We start from the raw sequence: 19410 nt of genomic DNA, 5'->3' as shown, positions 1-19410 counted from the left end.
TCTTCCACCTGAGGTCACGCTGCTCCTGTGGCTGTGTGGTCTCCAGTGACAAGACCTGTGATTCCCACAGCTGGGTCTGCGTTTTCCACCCACCGCCTGGAACCACTCCTCCCCTCCCCCTCCTTGGTGCTACTTCCCATCTGAAACTCTGTATGCGCCAATGGCTTTGTAATATTTCCTGTGGATGCTGAAAACAGGGGCATGTCCAATTTTCCCACTGGCTGACCCTTGTCCCAGCCTTTTCCAAATATTGCAAAAAGACCAAAAAATAAAAAAAAAAAAAATTACAAAATCAAAATCAAAACCAGCCCTTCTGCTTAGCTCATTTATTGCTGATAGTTTCATTAGGTGCCAGCAAAAGCCAAAACAATGCAGACACTAAACAACAACTTGACAGTGATTTTTGGATGGAGGAAATGGAAGATTCAGCAGTCCGCAGGTGAAGAGGGTTTCAGCACTGGCATCTGCGAACGGCAGCAGTAAATCTGAGGCTCTGGCAGGTGAATGACTGAATGTGTGCTTTCAGCAGGAACACTCTTTTACAGGAGCATGGCTTTGTTTTAAGTCACGAGTGCCGTACTTGTTGCAAAAACTCTTTCTTCCCTGTCTTCCCCCCTAAATGCATACCGTTTCTTTCTTTAAATTGCCCCCTCAAGAGTATCCTAGAGCTCACGGAAAATATGACTTGATATGGCTCGTTATCCTCTCCCTGCCCCGATTGATTACATCAGCCCAGGAGGGGGCCAGTCCCCACCGAAAGAACATTCGGCAGGCTTTGTCTAGAAAGGGGGTGAGACGGTGGTTATGTGGGAGCATGACCTAAATAAACAAACAGCAAACAAACAAGTAAATCCGCGGAATAAACACTTCAAGCGAAAGTATTCCCCCCCCCTTTTTTTTTTCTCAGTGCCAACAAATCCATTGATGTAATTCGCTTAAGACACACTCATGGAACTTTTGATGGATTGGTCCGCTCCAAGTCTGCATGTAAGACAGCACTCTGTTCCTTGCTGCCTGGGGGTATGGAGGGCGTACTTTAAAAACGGAGTATTTAGAAGCCCTGAGGGGCCTGTGATGAAGACAGAGTCAAGATCAGCCACTGTTCTCACTTGGGCTTTCTAAACAGAGGCATCAAGAATTCAGAACTTACAGTCTGTGTTTTCACATGTCCTTTGCATGAGAACACCTGATTCACCATTTCTGGTAAAAGATTTTGATGGGCTCTGCAAGGGAAACATGGTTATGACATACTTCATTTTATGTTTGAATGAAACAGCTGTGCTAAGGCCCCCACGTGGACACTGGGCATCGGGAAACCATGCTTTGCGTTTTATTTCTCTAGATGATTCATGGGCAACACGGGAGGTCAAGTTATACAAAGTAAAAAGATTTCTGAACACTTCTACTGTCTTTGCTTGGTTTCGTTTCACTTTTGGTTTTTATCCCAGTTCATAAAACAATGAACCCTTCCTTACATTTCTTTGCATTCAGATTGGCATAGGTACAGTCAGGATAAAACATGTCCACTCAGCTAAGTGTAACACTAGAGGGGAGGAAAAAAAAACAAACAAACTGATGGGTACTTCGAACCCAGGAAATACTATTTATACAAGTTCCATCAGCTTCTCCCATAGGCGACAGGAAAGCTACAAATGGGCCTCTCCCCTATGTATGTATCCCACCTGCCCTGCCCCGAGGCAGCTCTGTAAGGCTTGGTTGCTTCCGGATGGGTCTTAGCCAATGTCAGGAACATCTGAAATGGGCAGAGCATAGACATGAGCAGGCTAAGATCCATCACCACCTTCCAAATCAGTGTTACAGCACACAAGATGAAAGAACATGTCTTGAAGTCCTACTTTCAACATTGGTGCAAACCAGGGGCAGTTGGGTTAGTTAATTCAAGCTGAGGGACAGTCCCTAAGGCAGATTCCAAAGCCACCTTTGGTATTATTAGGGTCAAGCGACATCATCACTTGTTTCCATGGCCAAGGCGCTAACATCACCTTACCCAAGGATGCTCACCATGGAAATTGTGACATCAAACAGCTGTGGTCTCTGTGGACGTTCATGTTAGAAGACCTTCCTTAGAAGGCACGATCTTGATAAACCATGCAATTTGGGTAGATTTGCACACCTTAAGATATAACATGCACCTACAGAAAATGGGAGTCAGGATCGGAGATGCTGCCGCAAAGGAGAATTTAATCTTTTTGTGATACTGCTTAAGATGAATATTTTGTAATAGGCCCAAGAACCATAATATAATCCAGACTGTGTTTCTGAGAAGAAATGAAAGGTAATTAAATGACTTCCCAAATGGTGTGTGATTTAATTTTCCTACTCTAGCTAGAAGATTGCCAGAAATGAGCCACCCGTTGTACATAGTGGAAATTAGCAAGAGAGAAGAAAGTCAGCGGCTCCCCATTTTTGACTTTCACTACTAAAATCCCTTAGCCAAAGTGACTCTCTGAATATACACTAAGTAACTCTCCCAAGAGTATCAAGTATTGAACTTTTCATATATCCGCTTATAATATCTAATATCCCGGAGTAACTCAGAGGAATTGTCCTCCTACCCCAAGATTCCCCATCTGACCAAATGCCTTTCTCTTCCTTGCTCTCACCTGTCAATCAAATTCACAGATGAAATTTGATTTCTCTCCCACCCGTAACCTTATATGAAAAATTACCAGGAGGGTCAGGACCACTGTGAACCTTGCCTTAAAAGTTCATTAACTCTTTGCTCAAAATGGTTGGTTTCCATGTAACAAAACCTTTCAGTGGGCCTAGATCATCACATTTAATAGATGGCTTTCAAATTGCAATTATAAAGACACAGACAAAAGACGGGAATAAAAATGAGAGGAATAAAGTATTCGAAGTACGTGTACATGTGTGGACACTCAGATCAATCCCCAAGGTACATATACATCAAGGTAAAATCTGTGTGCGAGAACTATTCAGGAAAAGGTTAATTCCATGCAAGGCTAGGAAAGAAATCATAGTTAAATATTCACAGTCAGGTTATTCAAGCAGTGTGTAAAAGTAACCAATCTGACACTATTTTTGAATAATGAGGGAAAGTAGGGTTCTGGTTTCCAACACTCTCAGATTCATTGGATCCTTAAAGTGTCTCCTTCGCAAAGAATAGCATTTTGACAGTGTGACTTTTGCCCCCCTCCTCGGTTTCTCTAGAAATCAAAAACTGTATTTCATGCAGATTTTTCAGCAAGCAAGTTTTTAATAAAAAAAAAAAAATCAAACTTTGTTCCATTAGCCAATAAGAGGTCACAAGAACACATAAAACAATGACACTAAATAATTGTTGGGGTACAAGTGTCAGACTCACTTTCTAAATGAAGAGGTTTCATTATTAAATTCACTCTGGGATGCTTACAATTGAGAACCGATTTAAATATCTTAATTTCTTTTCTTTTTTTTTTTTTTTTTTTTTTTTTTTTTTTTTTTTTTTTTTTTAGAGGAGAATGAGATTTCTGCCTCCCACCCGTCTCTCTTTCCTTCTGCCTATAATCGAAGCGGGCAGTGGCTCCAAAGTCACATTTGGATACGGGGGTGGGGGGGGGCATACTGTGTTTTGACGGGACACCAAACTTTCCAAATGTGAGTATGGAGTGAATCCTAAGAGTCTGTAAATTTGGAATGTTTACGAGGCCCAGGGAAAGCTGGCCAACGACCACGGATGCTGGTTGTACAGCTTCACCCAAAATGTGTGATGTTCTAACATCAGGCCTGGCTCCATGAGTCAGGAGATGCATGCTGGTTAAGGCGAAAGAGGTGAGGTTTCCTCCAACCCAATCGATCGCTCTGTCCACCACACCTACGTAATGAGATAAATGCAGAAATGCATGCATGCTGGTCCTGCATACTTGGATCTCCCCTTCAGCCTCCCGGATCACCGTTTCAGTTACGTGGGAAACCCAGAGACTACAATTACCAAAGCAGGAGCTTTTCACACTTAGGAAATTATCAGCATTCCTTGCTTGCTTGCTTCCTCCCTCACGGAAAAGTTATTCAAACGAGCACATGCAAATCAGAAATCAAGATGTACCTCTTTGACTTCAGGCAACAGGGTTTTTCACATCACTGATGTAGAGGATTCCCTTGGGTACCTGATTTAGTAAATATATTAAAATAAACAAAGGGTAATTAATAACCATGAAGGAGGTTTCAAGGACAGTACGTCAAAGGCAGCCTAGCTATCTATGAAAAAGGCAGAATTAGACCCAAGGAAGAGGGATTTAGGTCCACTTGCTTTGACATCCTGGCCTCAGACCTGCCAGAGGAGGGGTTCACACGGAAGAGAATGGCACGCAAGGCAAGGTCACCCCCTCTGACTACGGCTCTGACCCCAAGGAAGCTGAGATGTAGACATACTTACTCGCCTGACAGTCTGGATCAGCTTTGAAGTCCAGCTTTGAAGCCCATCCCTCTGGGAGCCCAACGGGTCCCCCTTCCCCTGGATCTTTGCTAGGGCACATTCTCTTCCATTTTCCCCCTCCTCCTTCCTTGCTCTGGTCTATTCTGCTGGTACCGCTGACCTTAACTACAAACGTTCTCTCAACAAATAGAAACGTTCAGATACCACCCTTTTATTTATTAACTTCCTCTCTGTTTAAATTAGTAGCAGGGAATTCTTAAAGCCAGGATATGAAAATGAGGTTGCTTTAAAAAAAAAAAAAGCCTTCTTGCCTCACAGTGAATAACAAAGCACAGTAATTCAAAGTAGTTAGCTTTCTATGGTTCAAAAAACCCTTATTGCTATTAGCCGCACTAATGTAAGTGGCAAAATAATTATCATTTACTGTACAGAGTCCAATATTTTCCAGACAGCAGCTTAATAACAAAGCAGACCTGTCATTTCTCTCTATAGTTAGTCACACCATACAAGTTCAGACTGTCAAAATATATTTAAAATCTAACGTTAAAAATTCAACATGGTTACAGAGAATCTGTGTACAATAACTGCCATAAACCAGTAAGTCAATCTGATTTTTTTCTTCCAAGATGGATACTCGCTTATTTCCTTTTAATCCCCCACACTTTTATTTGGTTAACTCCAAATTATCACGGGTACGAACAAATTCACTATACATATACACATGCTGAAATCTGTAGGCTACTGTAACTGCCCATAGAATCTGTCTTTACTTAAATTTTCATTGGGCGTAACTCGCTGGTTATCTCAAATGCCCCTTCTCTGGATGGTATAACTATGCATTAAAACACCTGGACAAACACGTTTGTGTGCTTCTTTCTGTCAGAGCTGCCCCGAGCACATCATGGGTCTCCATTCACACATCTTGTTAGAAATGCCTTCAAAATCTTATAGTCCAGACTACTTTTCTTCGTGTAATAGTATCTATTAATCTTTGCTAAATATATTATTTCTATGCCAACAACAACAACAACAAAAAAAAGGAAACAGAAAACACAAAGTTAAAAACCTGGAAATGTTATCACTAACATCAATTGATCTTCATTTGAAGTTCCAGGGCTAATCTCTAAAAAAACAAACAAACAAACAAACAAAAACCCTTTCTATTTAAGGGTCCCCTCCCACCACCCCGTTTAAAAAAAAAAAAAAACTTTAGGAAAAACAGATTCTTTTAGAAATGCAAGTGAATAGTTTAACAGCTTAAGAGATTGCGGAAAGAATATTTTTGTAATTCCTTTGGGGCAGTGCAAACATATGTTACGCTTCTTCAAGGAGTATTTACATGAGATCATATACTTGTGAGGCGTTTTTCAATTTTAGAAAAATATTACAAAGCAATAATTGAACATAGGCTTTGCAAAATGCTCCTCTGTCTTCCTGACAGTCTCATTGACAGTCTCTGTTATTTTTGGAGAAAAAGAATCAGGCCTCATTAAATGTAATATTTGGCATCTCGCCTGCAATCTCATAAAGTAGATGTCCTTTTTAGATCATTGGTGTCATTTTCCTCAAGATGACCTCTACTCTTTGGCCATCCGGGCAGTCCATCCTGTTATCAAGGTATTTACTTTCAAAAGGGCGGGGGAGAGAGATTCTGTGCCTACACCTGAATAGAGTCCAAAAGCCAATGCGGCTTCTCTGTTCTCATCAGCTTTACCCAGGCTAGTCATCTGGGGAAGAGTGGTGGGGGCAAGGGGTTCTCGAAAGCGGAGGCTTTCGAGCTGGACCACCTTCGTGTCATCCAGGCCAGACGTCTGTTAGCGCAGAGCCTCCAACAGTTGGAGACATTCACCTAATGATTAAATAGTATTTTTAAATAGCATAGGAACATGCAGTGATGTTCCAAGGGAGATTTTAAAAGGTCTGGGTACCCACACAACTCAGGGAATTAACGTGGACCTGGCACCCTGAAAATACGCTGTGGATGGTCAGCATGTGTCTCTGCACTGCCCCGCATCGCCCCAAGTAGGCGAAGGATTTATGGGTAAATCACCCTAAGACAGACATTTCAGAGTACGTTTTGCTCATGCCTACAAAAGTACGGAGTAGAGGGATTCACTGTCATGTGATCGTGTTTATTTTATAATGTGGAAACTGCAGATTGATCTTTCAGTCACTTTTCCCTCTACAGTGCGTTAAACGGTTCCCTAGATTGGTAGGTAGATGGGTCATAGATTGATAGATAGATAAATGGCAGATCAAAGAATATGTTGCATTTATTGCACGAAAAGGGAAAGACTGAAATACCATCTTTTCACAGATTTAATCTTAGAAGGATTACCAAGGTCCCCCCCCCCCCCCATCAAAAGGGACTTTAGTGCAATCTGACGGTGTAAAATTGTCTCAGATGCTGAGATCATTGTTTCAGTTTTAACATATTTTTCTGCACATTACCAAATCCATCCTGGAGGGACGGAAAAAGAAAAGAGACATCTATTTAAGAAAGTGTAATGTTCCTTGCCTCCGTATTTGTGGATCTAAAAAACTGAGGGCCCCCGTAAGTAAAAGGCCCTACATGGGAGGACTCCTTTCTGAAATTAGTGCTTTTAAAATCTGTGGTGGTAAAACGGGGCCTGAGCGCCCCAGATTGGCCTGGAGCACTGTGTGAAATCCGCGAAAGCAAGCAGGACCCTCTTGGCTGGGGCTGCTGTCGAAATCCTAACAAAGTTGGCTTGACTCGCTTTCCTGTGTAAGGAACATCAAACCATACCACGGGAAACCCCAACCATACAGAGATCTCTGGGAAGCCTGTAAAACTTGCTATCTGGGTTTCCTTCTTTCTTTCTCTTTTCCCTCCTCTCTCTAACCAGAGCAGGAAAAAAGACAGATCTGAAAAAATAGGCCGGGAAATTAATAGAGAAAAAAAAAAAAATCAAATGATCTGGAGCCGATGATCTTCAAGCTCCTGGGTCCGCTGGCGGGTGGGGTGGGGGTCCCAAGGTGAGGGGTGGAGCCTTTTAGGGCCGAATCAGGCTCCCTCCCTCTGCGCCCACCGGGGAGCGCCGAAGAGCTGACAGATTTGATGTCCCCTGGCGCTCCACTCTGGCCAGGGCAGTCCTCTTGGAAAATAAACCAAATTCCAATACAAATCCGAGGCCCCCGCTGGGGCGTGCGCGCCTGATGGGCGCGGGGCACAGGGGCGCGCTGGGGACCGCCGCGGTTAGCGCCCCCGGGCGCCTGGGAGGTATCCTGGGCTTCTCCGAGGGGAGCCCGGTGGCCGGCATCCAGGAGCGCGCTAGCCTCCCGGGCGGGCGCAGCCTCGGGCCTGGGGAGAGCAGGGACTGCCCGGGGACCTCAGGCAGCCTCCAGGACCCGCCCCCGCGGTTCCTGCCTTCTGTCCTTCAGCACCTGCCTGTCCCAGCCCGGACCCCGGAGCGTGGGGCGCATACCTGGCCCCAGGACTCCCCAGCAGTCAGGTCCCGGCGGTGGTGGCCAGGGCAATGGGCCCCGAAGAGTGTATACAGAGACAGGGCGAGAACAGAGTGTTTGTGTGCAGGGGGGCGGGGCGGGGGGTGGCGGGAGAGGAAGCCCAGAGGTGGACAACCTCAGCATCCTCCGGGGCCTTCATCTCCTGCAGTCCAGGCTTCAAGACCCTTGGCACCAGAGGCCGCAGCCGGTGCTGGACATTCCAAAGCCACCTCCCAGCTCCTCTCCCATGCAAGCTTGCCAGCCCTTCTCTCCAGCCCTGGGTTTGGCCACACCTAAACTGGGGCAGGAGGGACTTTGACCACGACCTTAGCTTGGGCACTGCCTTCTGGCCCAAGGGCAATGACCTCCGACTCTCTGATGGCCCTGGGCAACTAGGCCTGGGAGAAAGAGGTGGTAACGATTACAGAGAGGGCACTGGAATGGGGCAAGGGTCAGGCGATAAGAGGCCAAAGCCCTGGAGCTCAGGACATGGGTAATTCTACTTAGGAATCATGGCGATCTCGGGGTCTGCCAGTCCCTTGTCAGTCACCCTGCAAGCAGATCACTTCTGGGGTGAGGTGGGGCCCTGGGACTGACCTAGCTTTGATCCCTGGATTGGGATCGTAAGCGAAGGCTGGCTTCTGAGAGCACTATTCCCCAGCCCTGCACGCCAGACCCCTCCTGTTCTCTGCTCCTCTGGCCTAGTTTGGGATGGCCTATCCACTCCGAGACCCTCAGAGCATTCCTTCTGGAGAATGCCCTCAAAGAAGGCCAGGAACCCACTTACGGGGGACAGGGGCAAATTCTGGCTGCAAAAGGGAATCTGCACCCCCGACCGGACTTTTCAGCCCAGGATCCCCTTCGCAGCCATCCTTGGGGATTCTCACAGAAGAGCGGTTTTCACGCGTCTCTGCCCGGTTCTGTAAGGCTTCGTGGCCTCTCCTATTCCCTGACTGAAACCACCGACCACAAGGAAAAACCATGTTTTGGAATCTTAGCTTGGAAATGCTCAAGGTTGGTCATCAGAATATTTAGAATAAACTCAGAATCCAAATCCCCAGCGTGTAGCTCACACCCAGGCCTGGGCTGGGCAGGGGCCGAGGGGTGTGGGGGGTGAGCACAGAACTATTTCCTCTCCTGCCCTCCTCTTCCCGAACGTCCACAAACACCCCTCCCTCATCCTCCCTTCTTGAATTAATGCCCCTTTCTAATCGCCACTAAAGATCCAAGAATCTGTGGAGAAGAGAGGAATGCGATTTTGCAATCCAAAGTCCTAATTATGGGGGGGGGGTGAAATTGTTATTTGACAAAAAGAAAGGAGAGGAAAATGAATTTTGTTGAACAGAGGAAGAGGTGCTCAGGAGATGGTTATGCTCTGAGTAAGGGACTGTCATTCCACTCATAGCCTCTCTGTGGCAAATGTGTTTTGTGAGCATCTTCAAACTGTGCAACTCTGATGCAAAATTCATATAAAGATCTGATTTCCGTGTGCTACGGACGTGTTCTTTCTTTCTCGGCCTTACTACAGCGGGCAAACTTGCGGAAAACACACATACACACCAAGTGCTTTCAGACTGAAACAATAAAAACTTCCGTGACCTCCTAAAACCTACCACGGGGACCCTATACGTTTTGCCAGAACATGTCTGTCTGGTCCAAAATGTCACCGCTGTAAAATGGCAGACTGATACCTTTACAAAGGTCCCAACATTGAGACAGTGACAATTTCCCCTGATTCCTCAGTTTGGGTGTGAGCCCTGAGGCTGTTTGGGAAAAGGAAACGGGCCTCCAGACCTTGTTCGCACCTGGCCCCTGTGAACGCTGGGCCTGTCATTAGCCAGCGAGCAAGTGAAATTCAGACTGGCCACTGGGATTATTCCCGGGAGTTTTGCCTTCCGAGTCCTCTCCACCACTCTGCCTTGCTACCCTCATTTCTCACCGCCCACAGAGGGTGCAGAGAACAGGAGCCCGGGGTCCTGCTCTGCCTTTGCGCAGGGCAATTGGATCTGCTTTGTTTTCTGTTTTGTCCCTCTCTAAAGGGTAAAGATGTTCCCGCATTGTTACAGGACTGTACTCCTTTATGCCCCGACAATCATGAGACAGCCTGGGAGACTGAAATTCTCTCACCCTGTCCCCTACCCCCCACTGGAGAAAAAGTGCTAGACAGAGCTGGGTTTGTTCAGGAGCCTGGGCGGAGCAAGGCTTGAAGAGAATTCCCCTTTTCTGGGGGCTGTTTGATGTCTAGGGTTTGAAGATTTGTATCAAAAGCGAGAAAAGCAGGGTTATCAGAAGGTGGGGTAGGGCTCCTGCTTGCTCTTAAAACAAATGCAAAAACAAACAAACAAATCCTGACTCAGATGTCCGGACCCCGGACCATCACTCACACAGACGGCCGCTGTAGGCCCTGCTTTGGACCTGGGACATCCTTCCCATTTAGGGCGAGCCCGCAGTGAGGACAAACTTCAGGTTTCCCTTATTTGCCTCGAAAGAGCAAGGAAGACACCGACCCCGAAGAACTCATTCAGCATCGTGAGGAATAATCAGAAGCGGTGGAAATTATAGCCCATCACTGTGGATAAATCTTCCCTTAAAACAAAAACAAGACTAAGACATTTCTTCATAGAAAGGGGCAACATTATTTTTTAGAAATCAAATGAAAGTAAATCACAGTGGGGAGCCTCTCAAATCAGCCATCTACAGGGGGAGGAATCTGGCCTCCCGATTCCTTTTATGCGTGTTTACATGAAAAGTAAGGCCAGGAGCCTGGCTGTGTGTTTCCCTGGCAAGGAAGTCGAATGGCTGGAGGTTGTCACTCATGTATTTTAGCCTCCCATCCACCTCGGTTAGGCTTTAACTACCGACAGGCAAAAAATAGAGACACCTGTGTGGCAAGCAGACTTTTAAAAATATTGATTGGCCTAGAATACCAGAGGAGAATGTTTTCTAAAGCCAAGAGTGTGTGAATACGGAAGTAAGTTGGCCTAAACAAAGCTAGGGCAACATCAACAAAAGCCTCCCAACGTACTATAGTCTGGGAACCTTTGTGTCAGAAGCAACTTTAGTTATTCAGACAGGGAGGCGCTGAGAACACAGCCCTACAGGTCTGCTGCAGACCATGTCTGTGACGGTGGCTGTGGCTTGCGCTGTTCATCGTGTTTAGCAGGAAAGCAGTGGTTTGGCATAGGGGAGGTCCTGTACGAGAACAGAAGTATCCAGAGTTGATATTACTAAATAAAAACTACTGGGGAAAAGGTAGGAGGGAGAAAAGATCAGGGCATTAGACTCTTGCGTTACATAATAAATAATTTCCCATTGGGAAAGGGGCCCAGATGGGCATGGCATGGAGGCGCAAAATCATGGCATCCAGACATCGTGTCCTCACCAAGATCAGGACGTGGCATCTCTGTTTCGACGTCAGTCTGTGACCGAGTCAGATACATTGGGAAAGGTTCTTGTGCTTTTGATTTATTATTTATTTATTTTTTTTGTAAAAAAAATATAAAGTAGGGAAATACAAGGGAGGTGATTTTATGAATGGCCTGGGAGCGGCAAAGTGGAGGAAAAAAAGGCACCTGGAGGGTGTGGTTTAACTAACTTTGTGTTTTGCCGGGCGGTGTTTTCACTTACAGCGATGGCTGATAAATGAACGCGTTCAATACGATACTATCCAGGGCCTACCAGACAGCCAGGCCGCTTCGGCTGGGCTAAAACTCCTACCCATGGCATCCGCTTGGGGAGGGGGAGGCGAGCAATTTTTGTTTTTTCTTCTTAGTAACATTATCTGCCAGAGAAACAACGAAGTGTGGAAAAGTACTACTTAGAGTGTGCGTGTCTACATAGGCTTCCAAAACGCTAGCTGTTACCTTCTGGGAACCTTCTCTTCCTACAAACGGACATGGAGATCTCCTCTAAATTTCAGTGGATTTTTAAAAGCTGATCTTGCAGGCTGAAAACAATGGCACCTATCTTAGTTTCTCGCCTCGTGGAGCCAGAAGCATCCATGTGCTTTTTCCTCTAGGTTGGCAGAGAAGACCTTCAGGCCAGGGGGATAGTTACTAGCACAGAGGTTAGACATTTGCTAGCTTTCTTCTCTAACACAATCATTTTTCTTTAAAAAGGAAACTAAACAGAAGTCAGGGGCAGGGTGTTGTCCAAGGCCGCAAATAATAATAATAATACATTTTTAATGTACGGTTCGCGCATAAATTTCATTTTGTGAATACACTGGCAGGTACGCATTGCTGGGCCTTCCAAAACGTGGGGTATCCCACTGATGGCTCCAACTCACGAGTGGGCTCAGTTCTGTAAATGGAATGAAAGGAATTTTAACACTATTTAGACAAGGACTCAGATGCAGTGGAAAGGGAAAGCTAGATTTCCTTACACGATTTCTCTCTTTTTTTCTAATTTGGAGACTGATTTCTGCTAAGGGCACTTCGGTAGAACTTGGGGTTTCTTTGTTAAACACACACACACACACACGCGCGCGCGTGCATTCGCATTTGCCACTCTTAGCACACTGCAAAGTTTTTAGTAAGGGTGATCTCTAAAACTGCCCTTCACTAAGGAGTTAACCTTCTCTTAAAACCAGCCACCCAAACCCCATTCTGCCAGCGCCTCTCTGCTTTCTAACGTTGGGGGCCAAACCCCGCTTATGATACTGAGCTGCCCTGTGGAGTCCTAACAAAATGCTTAAGGGTGGCGCGACTGTTTTTCCTCCCAAGTCCCGTCCCTCAGGAGGTGACTGCAGGTAAGCCCATCCTGCATGGCACTCTTATTTTGAGAATGTGTTTGCCTAAAAGCTTTCCTCTGAGGCCGAGCGTCTTGCATAAATGGTATCTCCATTTCTGCCTCTTCAGGGGGAAACTGCGTATCTCCTCGTTGGGAATCAGAGAGAAAAAAAAAAAAAAACCGAAAAAACAAACAAACAAAAATCTCCAAAGCAGAGAACAGCTAGCTAAGTTCAGCACACCAAAGAAGTGCATGTACCATGAAGACTTCTGTTAAGCCACATTAAGTGTGGATTCAGGAGTTCAATCCAAACTGGCACCTAAAGGGAAGGTCTAAATGCAGTGGGTATAGTGTCTTTGCGTTCTGTGAAAAAGAGGAAGGAAGACAAGATGATCGACTGGTCAGAGCTCACCCCCGCCAAGCGCAACCTGTTTTCTGCAAAATAAGGCCTCCGTTCAGAGTTGCAGTATTATCTTAAAAAAACAAAACAAAACAAAACAAAAAAACCCCCAAAAGCCCGAAAACAAAATAAAACAGAAGTCATCATGTTTGGCTATATTTTGCGCACAGGGTTGGCTTTGTCTAACATTCTTTTAGCATTCTCTGGGAGGTTGATTAGGAGTGCAAACTGCACGGATTTGTAACATTAGTTGCATGAATTTGTGTCATTTTAAAATAGGTCAGTGCTGTTAGGGAAGGTGGCTGGACTGACTTTCTCAGTCATCTTTTTAAGTTAGCCTCTTGCCACAGCCTCTTTGGGGGCAAATACCCATCAATTAAAGCACAGCCTTTATTCGACCAAGGCATTACTTTTTGCTCGCTTGTATTTCTGGAGTTAAGGTGATTGGAAATCACTGCCAACTCGCCTAAGTGGAGAAGCCCTCTGCTAAATATTCACAGTGAAGTATGATTTAATAACACAGTTCAAATCCAGAGATGTACTTGGGGTTATGTAAGTAAGGAGGAGGGGGGTTCTTGTTCCTATTTAAGACAAATGACCTTCCAAATTACAAAAAAACAAACAAACAAAAAAACCCCAAAAACCAAAAACCAACAAACAATTTGATTTGTCCAAAGTGTTGATGTTAAGTCGTGGCAGGCCTTGCTACCAAGAAAATCATAGTGTGTAAAGGGAAGAAGGAAAAATATTCAATTTTAGCGAAAAGGCAAAAATTGTTTATCTTTACCGTTAAATGCATATGTGTCCAAGCCCCGTCTGCCAGGCCCTGTCTGCCCGGCCCATTTCTTTCTAGATGGGCTTGCTGTTGGACCAGAAGCTCAGGGCAATGCTGAGAAGGCCCTACTCTCTCTGGTTGGGATTTTTGTTTGTTTGTTTTCACCAGAGGGCAATGATGTCTCAACTCACTTGAAAACTGAAAACTTGTGGGGAAGGGCATTTTGAGAGGTCAGAATTTACATTTATATTAAATATTGCTAATTATTCAAAGGGACTGTCCCCCCCCCCTCCCCCCAGCCTCACAGAACAGCCTATGTTTCACCCTGAATGATTGCCTCCCTACTCCTCCATTAATCCTTCCTCTGGAGAAAAGGATGCATTTTACACTTCTAATGCGGTTTTGGGCCCAGTTAAACTGCACACTAAGAAGCTGAGCACAGAATCAAAAAAAAAAATGCAGTTTATTATTGTAGATTATTCTTTCTCTCGATATAACCAGAATTGAAAATGAAAGAAAAGCACATAGGAACATCACGCGTGGTTAGTTAGTAACTCAAGATATAAAACAATTTTGCACAGCAAAATATGTAAAAGAAAAGTAACTGACAAGATTTTTTTATATTTATTGTGGTAAGATTTACTTTTCATTTTTTTTTTTTTTAAAGACAGGATGTCAGTCCCTGAAAAGAACATTTACTGATTATTGCCTTTAAAACTGTGGATTTTTTTTTTTTAAGTTACAGAAAATCCAGTTCTGCACCACAATACAACTGTAAAAAAATCTGCATCGTCTTAAAACTGTGCAGTAATGCCATTTTTATAACTGCATAAATTGTATTAGCGTTCTAAACAGTTTTGCAAATTCTTTTTGCATTATATGCTTGCAGGTTATATCTTAGTGCAATTCAGTCCCAAATACTTTAAATTTGAAAAAAAAAACATACATTTTGAATGTAAAATACCCCTACAGATATAAACAGGGGTGTTTCCCCTTTAATACTTTGGTTTTCAATACAGTCAGTGGTATAGCAAAGACTACAGATATCCAACTTATATTTTAAGTTGCGAGCACATGCTTGAATAAGCTACTTTTTTTAAACAGTCCCCTTGCAAACTCTACCCCCCTTAACATCACAACAGTAAACAATTTAGTGCATCAATCTTTAAAAAAATCTACAGCTAAACAGACCTAACTCTTTCAAATTTATCTATAACATTCCTTTATCTGTAGCATACATTTTAACTGGGCTAACAGATTATAAAAACTAGAATTAAATTATATACTAGAAACCCATAGCATTCCACATTTGACAATGACCAAAAGCCAAAAAGAAAAAAAAATAATAATAATAAAAATAAAACAAACCAAAAATCACGGGGCAGAATTCTTTTTTTTTTCTTTTTTAAAAATAAATTTTAGACTGCTTTCTGCAACAGCACAATTTTAGTCCCCCAAAGTGGGGTGTCATTCTTATTAAAAAGAAAACATGAAGAGTTCTTTACTGTTAGATTTTTAACCCATTCTGGCATCTTTGACAAGGAATGCCTTCAGTGCATTTCCAATGAGAGGCTGAAGTTCTGAGTAACTCAAAGCAGTTTGGGGGATGCAAACTTTCATGGGAAGAAGGCTCTAGGGTGGCACTTTGTTCTGAACTCAAAAAAGTCATGAGGCAATAAAACAAAAGTATGAATACCATGCCATAAGTCTTCGAACGTCCATTTCCAAGCCAAAAGGAAAAAAAAAAAAAGAAAAAAAAATAATTATACCATACATGTCCAGCATGCAGGCTTTTTTTTTATTAATATAATGTCTCTTTTCCATAAAGTCTTTGAAACAGTTATAGTTCATTGTTGCTAAGACAAAGTAGCAAGCGTAATAATGCATGAGATGAGAATGAGTTTTTTAATGGCAGACTAAACTCTCAGATTTGGCATGATAAGGCCAAAACTCACAAGTCACACCCAGAAGGTTGATGCGGGCTTGATTGTGGCAGGTTCATGAGGATTTTTTTTTCTCTCTCTCTAGTTTAGCATAACAATGCTAAAAAAACCCGATGGAACTCAGCGCGCTGCAAGTCTATAACATTTCACATTTTTTTTTTTCCTTTGCAAGCTCAATCTCACATATGAAGAACTCAGGAGGAGGAAAAAAAAAACTTAGCTTTTTTTTTTTTTCTTTTTCTTTTTTTCTTTTATCTCTGAGGAGATGGGTGGAAGGAGCGTGAGGGTGGAGGTCGGGAAAAGGGGCAACAACACAGCAAGCTCCAAAAAAGTAAAATTAAAAACAAACAAAAAAAAATCCAAACAAAATAAAACACACACACACACACAGAAAATGAACACCAGCTCATGAACTGAAAAAGAAGAAGAAGAAGAAAAAAAAACCCCACAAAAACAAAACCTGTGAATGATGCCGGCTTCAAAGGTGAGCATGACGAACTCTGCTGAGATCTTTGAACATGGTGGGGGGGGTGGGGGTGCGGTTTGTAAATAAAAACAAGCTAGCAAGTTATGGAGAATTTCAGATTGGCAATCCATGAGCCAGACATCCACTCCCTCCCCATTAAAAAACAGCCACCACCACCGCCAACTGGGAGCAGGCTGTGTGTGTGTGTGTGTGTGTGTGTGTGTGCGTGCGTGTGTGTGTGTGTGTGTGCAGGGGCACGGGGCCTATCTCGGCAGGGGAGGGGGCGAGGTGGCGGCGAGCACGGCTCTGGAAGTAGCAAGCCCACACCCGAGTCGGACCCCCACGGAGCACTTATCAAGGTGGCTAGCTGGGATCGCGTGTCAGACTCACATGAAAAACTCGGGAGAGGACGGGTTGTCGCTGCTCGAGCCGTTTTCTCGGAAGCCGCTGCTCACCAACTTCTCGTATTTCTCCTTGTACGCGTCCCTCTCGCGCACCAGCCTGGAGATCTCCTGCTTGAGGTGGTCGACCTGCTGCAGCAGCTGATTCTTCTCGGACTCCAGGACGTGTCTCTGCTGCACCCTCTTGAAGCGGCAGGACTGGGCATAGCCGCGGTTTTTCAGGGTCCGCCTCTTCTGCTTCAGCCGGATCACCTCCTCCTTGCTGACCCCGCGCAGCTGCCGGTTCAGCTCGCGCACCGACATGGTCACCAGCTGCTCGTCGGAGAAGCGGTCGTCGAAGTGCAGGCCGCCCGCGGCGTGGTGCGGGTGCAGGGCGCCCCCCGCCCCCGCCGCGCCCCCGCCGCCGCCGCCGCCGCCGCCGCCGCCGCCTCCGCCGCCGCCTCCGCCGCCGCCCCCGGCGCTGGCCGGGCCACCGCCGCCCGCGCCGCCCGCGCCACCGGCCGAGGCGGACGCGCTGCCCGCGGCGCCGGGCGCGCCGGCCGTCGGGTGGTGGTGGTGGCCGTGGCCGGCGGCGTGGTGGTGGTGGTGGTGGTGGTAATGCGGGCCCGCGCCGCTCTGCGCGGCGGCCGCGGCGATCACGGCGGACACCACGGCGGCGGCGGGGCCCATCTCCTCGCCGCTGCCGCCCAGGGAGGCGCCGGCGCCGGCCCCGGCCGCCGAGGCCAGCTGCTGCGCCCCGCGCGCGTAGCCATCGAAGCCGCCCTGGAGCTGGTGGCTGTTGCTGATGAGCGCCTCGACCGCGTCCTCGGGGCTGAAGCCCAGCGCCTCGGGGTTCAGCTGCTGCGGGTAGCCGGTCATCCAGTAGTAGTCTTCCAGGTGCGCCTTCTGCTCGCTGCCCGAGCCCGGGCTGGGCGCCGAGAAGCTGGGGGAAGGGGGCACCGAGCTGCACGGCGTGCTCATGGGGGTGGAGGACAGCGAGCCCCCGGCGATGAGACGGCCGCACTGGCTGATGATGCGGTCGGTCTCCACCGGCTCCTTTTTCACTTCAAACTTCATCAGATCGAAGTCATTAACATATTCCATGGCCAGGGGACTGGTGGGCAGGTCGGAGTTGCTCATTGCCAGTTCTGATGCCATTCTCCTGCCGCCGCCGCCGCCGCCGCCGCCGCTCCGCCAGATGGGCTGCAGGAGAGGGGCCAGCGGGCTGTGCTGGGTGGCCAGCGGGTGAGCCAGCTTGCCGGGCTGGGGCGCTTCTAGCTCGCGCGGCGGTGGCTGGCCCGAAAGCTCCGAGCGCGCACACACCCCCCGCCCTGCCCGCGCCCCCCGCGCCCGCCCTCCCTCCCCCCTGCTCACGCCAATGTGCTCGCTCGCTCGCTCGCCCCGGCCCCTCCTCGCCTGCTCGCCTCCGTGCGTGCCGAGCCGGCGGCTTCAGGCTCGGGAAGGTCCTCCGCGGGCTGCGGCGGCGGCGGCGGCGGCGGCGGCGGCGGCGAAGCCGGAGGAGCCCGGCCGGGTGCGCGGCGTCCCCCGCTCGCCGCTCCGCTGCGCGCTTTGCATAAGGAGGGCTCGCCTCGCCGGCCCGGGCTGCAGGCGGGGCGCGCGCGGCGGCCGCTCGGGGCTGGAGGCGCGGCGGGCGGCTGTCCGGCGGCGCGGGCCTTGGCACGGGAGAGTTAACACTTCATGCTTCTCGCCTTCTCTTCTGCCTGATCTTTTTATTTTTATTTTTTTTCCTTTCCTCTCTCTCCCTCGCGCGCTCTCTCCGTGCAAAGTGCAAGACAGAGGTGCAGCCCGGCTGGAGGAAAGGGAGGGGGGGAGTTTAGTTCTTTCTTGCCTTTTTTTTTTTTTTTTTAAAGCAAAATAGCGAAGTCCTGGGGAAAGGCGAGGCAGAGAGCAAAAGGGGGGAGGCCGAGCCGACGAGCAGCCCGAGCCACAGCTCGAAGATGAAAAAAGATTTTAAAGCCTCTGATCCAGCAAGAAGAGTTTAAAGCAATTGCTGAGTTTTATAGCACTTGTGACGTCAGGTCCAAATGGGAAATTGACTGGTACTCCAGGCCAATGGGAGGCGGCGAGAGCGGCCGCGATTAGCATAATAGATAGAAACAAGGAAACTTTTCGGAGCTGTCAATCAGGGCCCAATCAGCTGACTGTCAGCTGGGTCAGGCTGGCTTAACCCTTTGCGCGCCGCAGCCTCCCAGGGAGGGAGCGAAGCCTGGCGCAAAGTTTGGCGCAAGAGGGGAAGGAGTAGTCCCGAGGGGCTTCGGGAACCCGGGAGGACCCTCTGCTTTACTTCGGAGAGCGAGAGAGGCCTGCCTTCCGGAGCGCCGGCTTGCCCTCCCCTCGCTCTGCCGGGGGATTGGCCTGTCTCCCCTCCCCGGGAGCCCCCATCCTCGGGACTGCGAATTCGCTCGGCATCTTTTTTTCCTTTTTGCTCCACCTTTGGCACCCAGGTGTCTGCTCCGGGGACCTTCCTTCCCGGAGCCGTGGCTGTGCCCGGAGCTCAAACTTGGCCCTTCGAACCAAAGAGCGCAAACTCTTTGTCTCTCTTCCCGGGGCCCGCGCGCTCGGGGGCGCAAGGGTGCTGGGGGCTCAGGGTCCCGACTGCGCGCAGGACGCCACTTCCCCGCGTGCAGCCCGAGTGGTTCCGAGTCCGCGCGGGGAGAAAGCCCGTTTTGTCGCCCTCTTTGAAGGAAGGGAGATAAGTTGTTCGGGGGCCATTACGCGCGGGGACTGGCTGCCCGCTGGCGTCGCGTGCCCTAGGAGGGGGGGAGCGAACGCCTACGCGAGTTAACTCCGCAGCAGCTCAGAGCCTGGTCAGCCGGGCTCTGCCCTTGGG

At 47.7% G+C, this 19410-nt stretch overlaps 1 protein-coding gene across 7 annotated transcripts; it reads right to left on the bottom strand.

Annotated features, from left to right (window-relative positions):
• Positions 1-311: 311 nt before the first annotated feature.
• On the bottom strand, positions 312-18566 carry MAF (MAF bZIP transcription factor). Of its 7 annotated transcripts, XR_008293633.1 has the most exons (5): positions 16570-18566; positions 4070-4130; positions 2023-2153; positions 1683-1753; positions 312-1223 (listed from the first exon to the last, which is right to left on the bottom strand). XR_008293633.1 is itself a non-coding variant. In XM_053210560.1 (3 exons), the coding sequence occupies exons 1-2, from the start codon at positions 17715-17717 to the stop codon at positions 4097-4099; spliced, it is 1182 nt and encodes a 393-aa protein (XP_053066535.1). In that variant the 5' UTR covers positions 17718-18566; the 3' UTR covers positions 312-1753; positions 4070-4096. The 7 variants fall into 7 exon arrangements, 2 of the variants coding, with proteins under 2 accessions (XP_053066535.1, XP_053066534.1); XR_008293632.1 differs by having other exon boundaries at positions 312-1753; XR_008293631.1 differs by lacking the exon at positions 2023-2153.
• Between the last annotated feature and the right edge of the window lie 844 nt (positions 18567-19410).

This window comes from Acinonyx jubatus, chromosome E2 (genome assembly GCF_027475565.1).
Source record: "Acinonyx jubatus isolate Ajub_Pintada_27869175 chromosome E2, VMU_Ajub_asm_v1.0, whole genome shotgun sequence".
Taxonomy (NCBI): domain Eukaryota; kingdom Metazoa; phylum Chordata; class Mammalia; order Carnivora; family Felidae; genus Acinonyx; species Acinonyx jubatus.
Note: the sequence above shows the minus strand (reverse complement) of the source record. Positions and strands in the feature narration are given on the sequence as shown.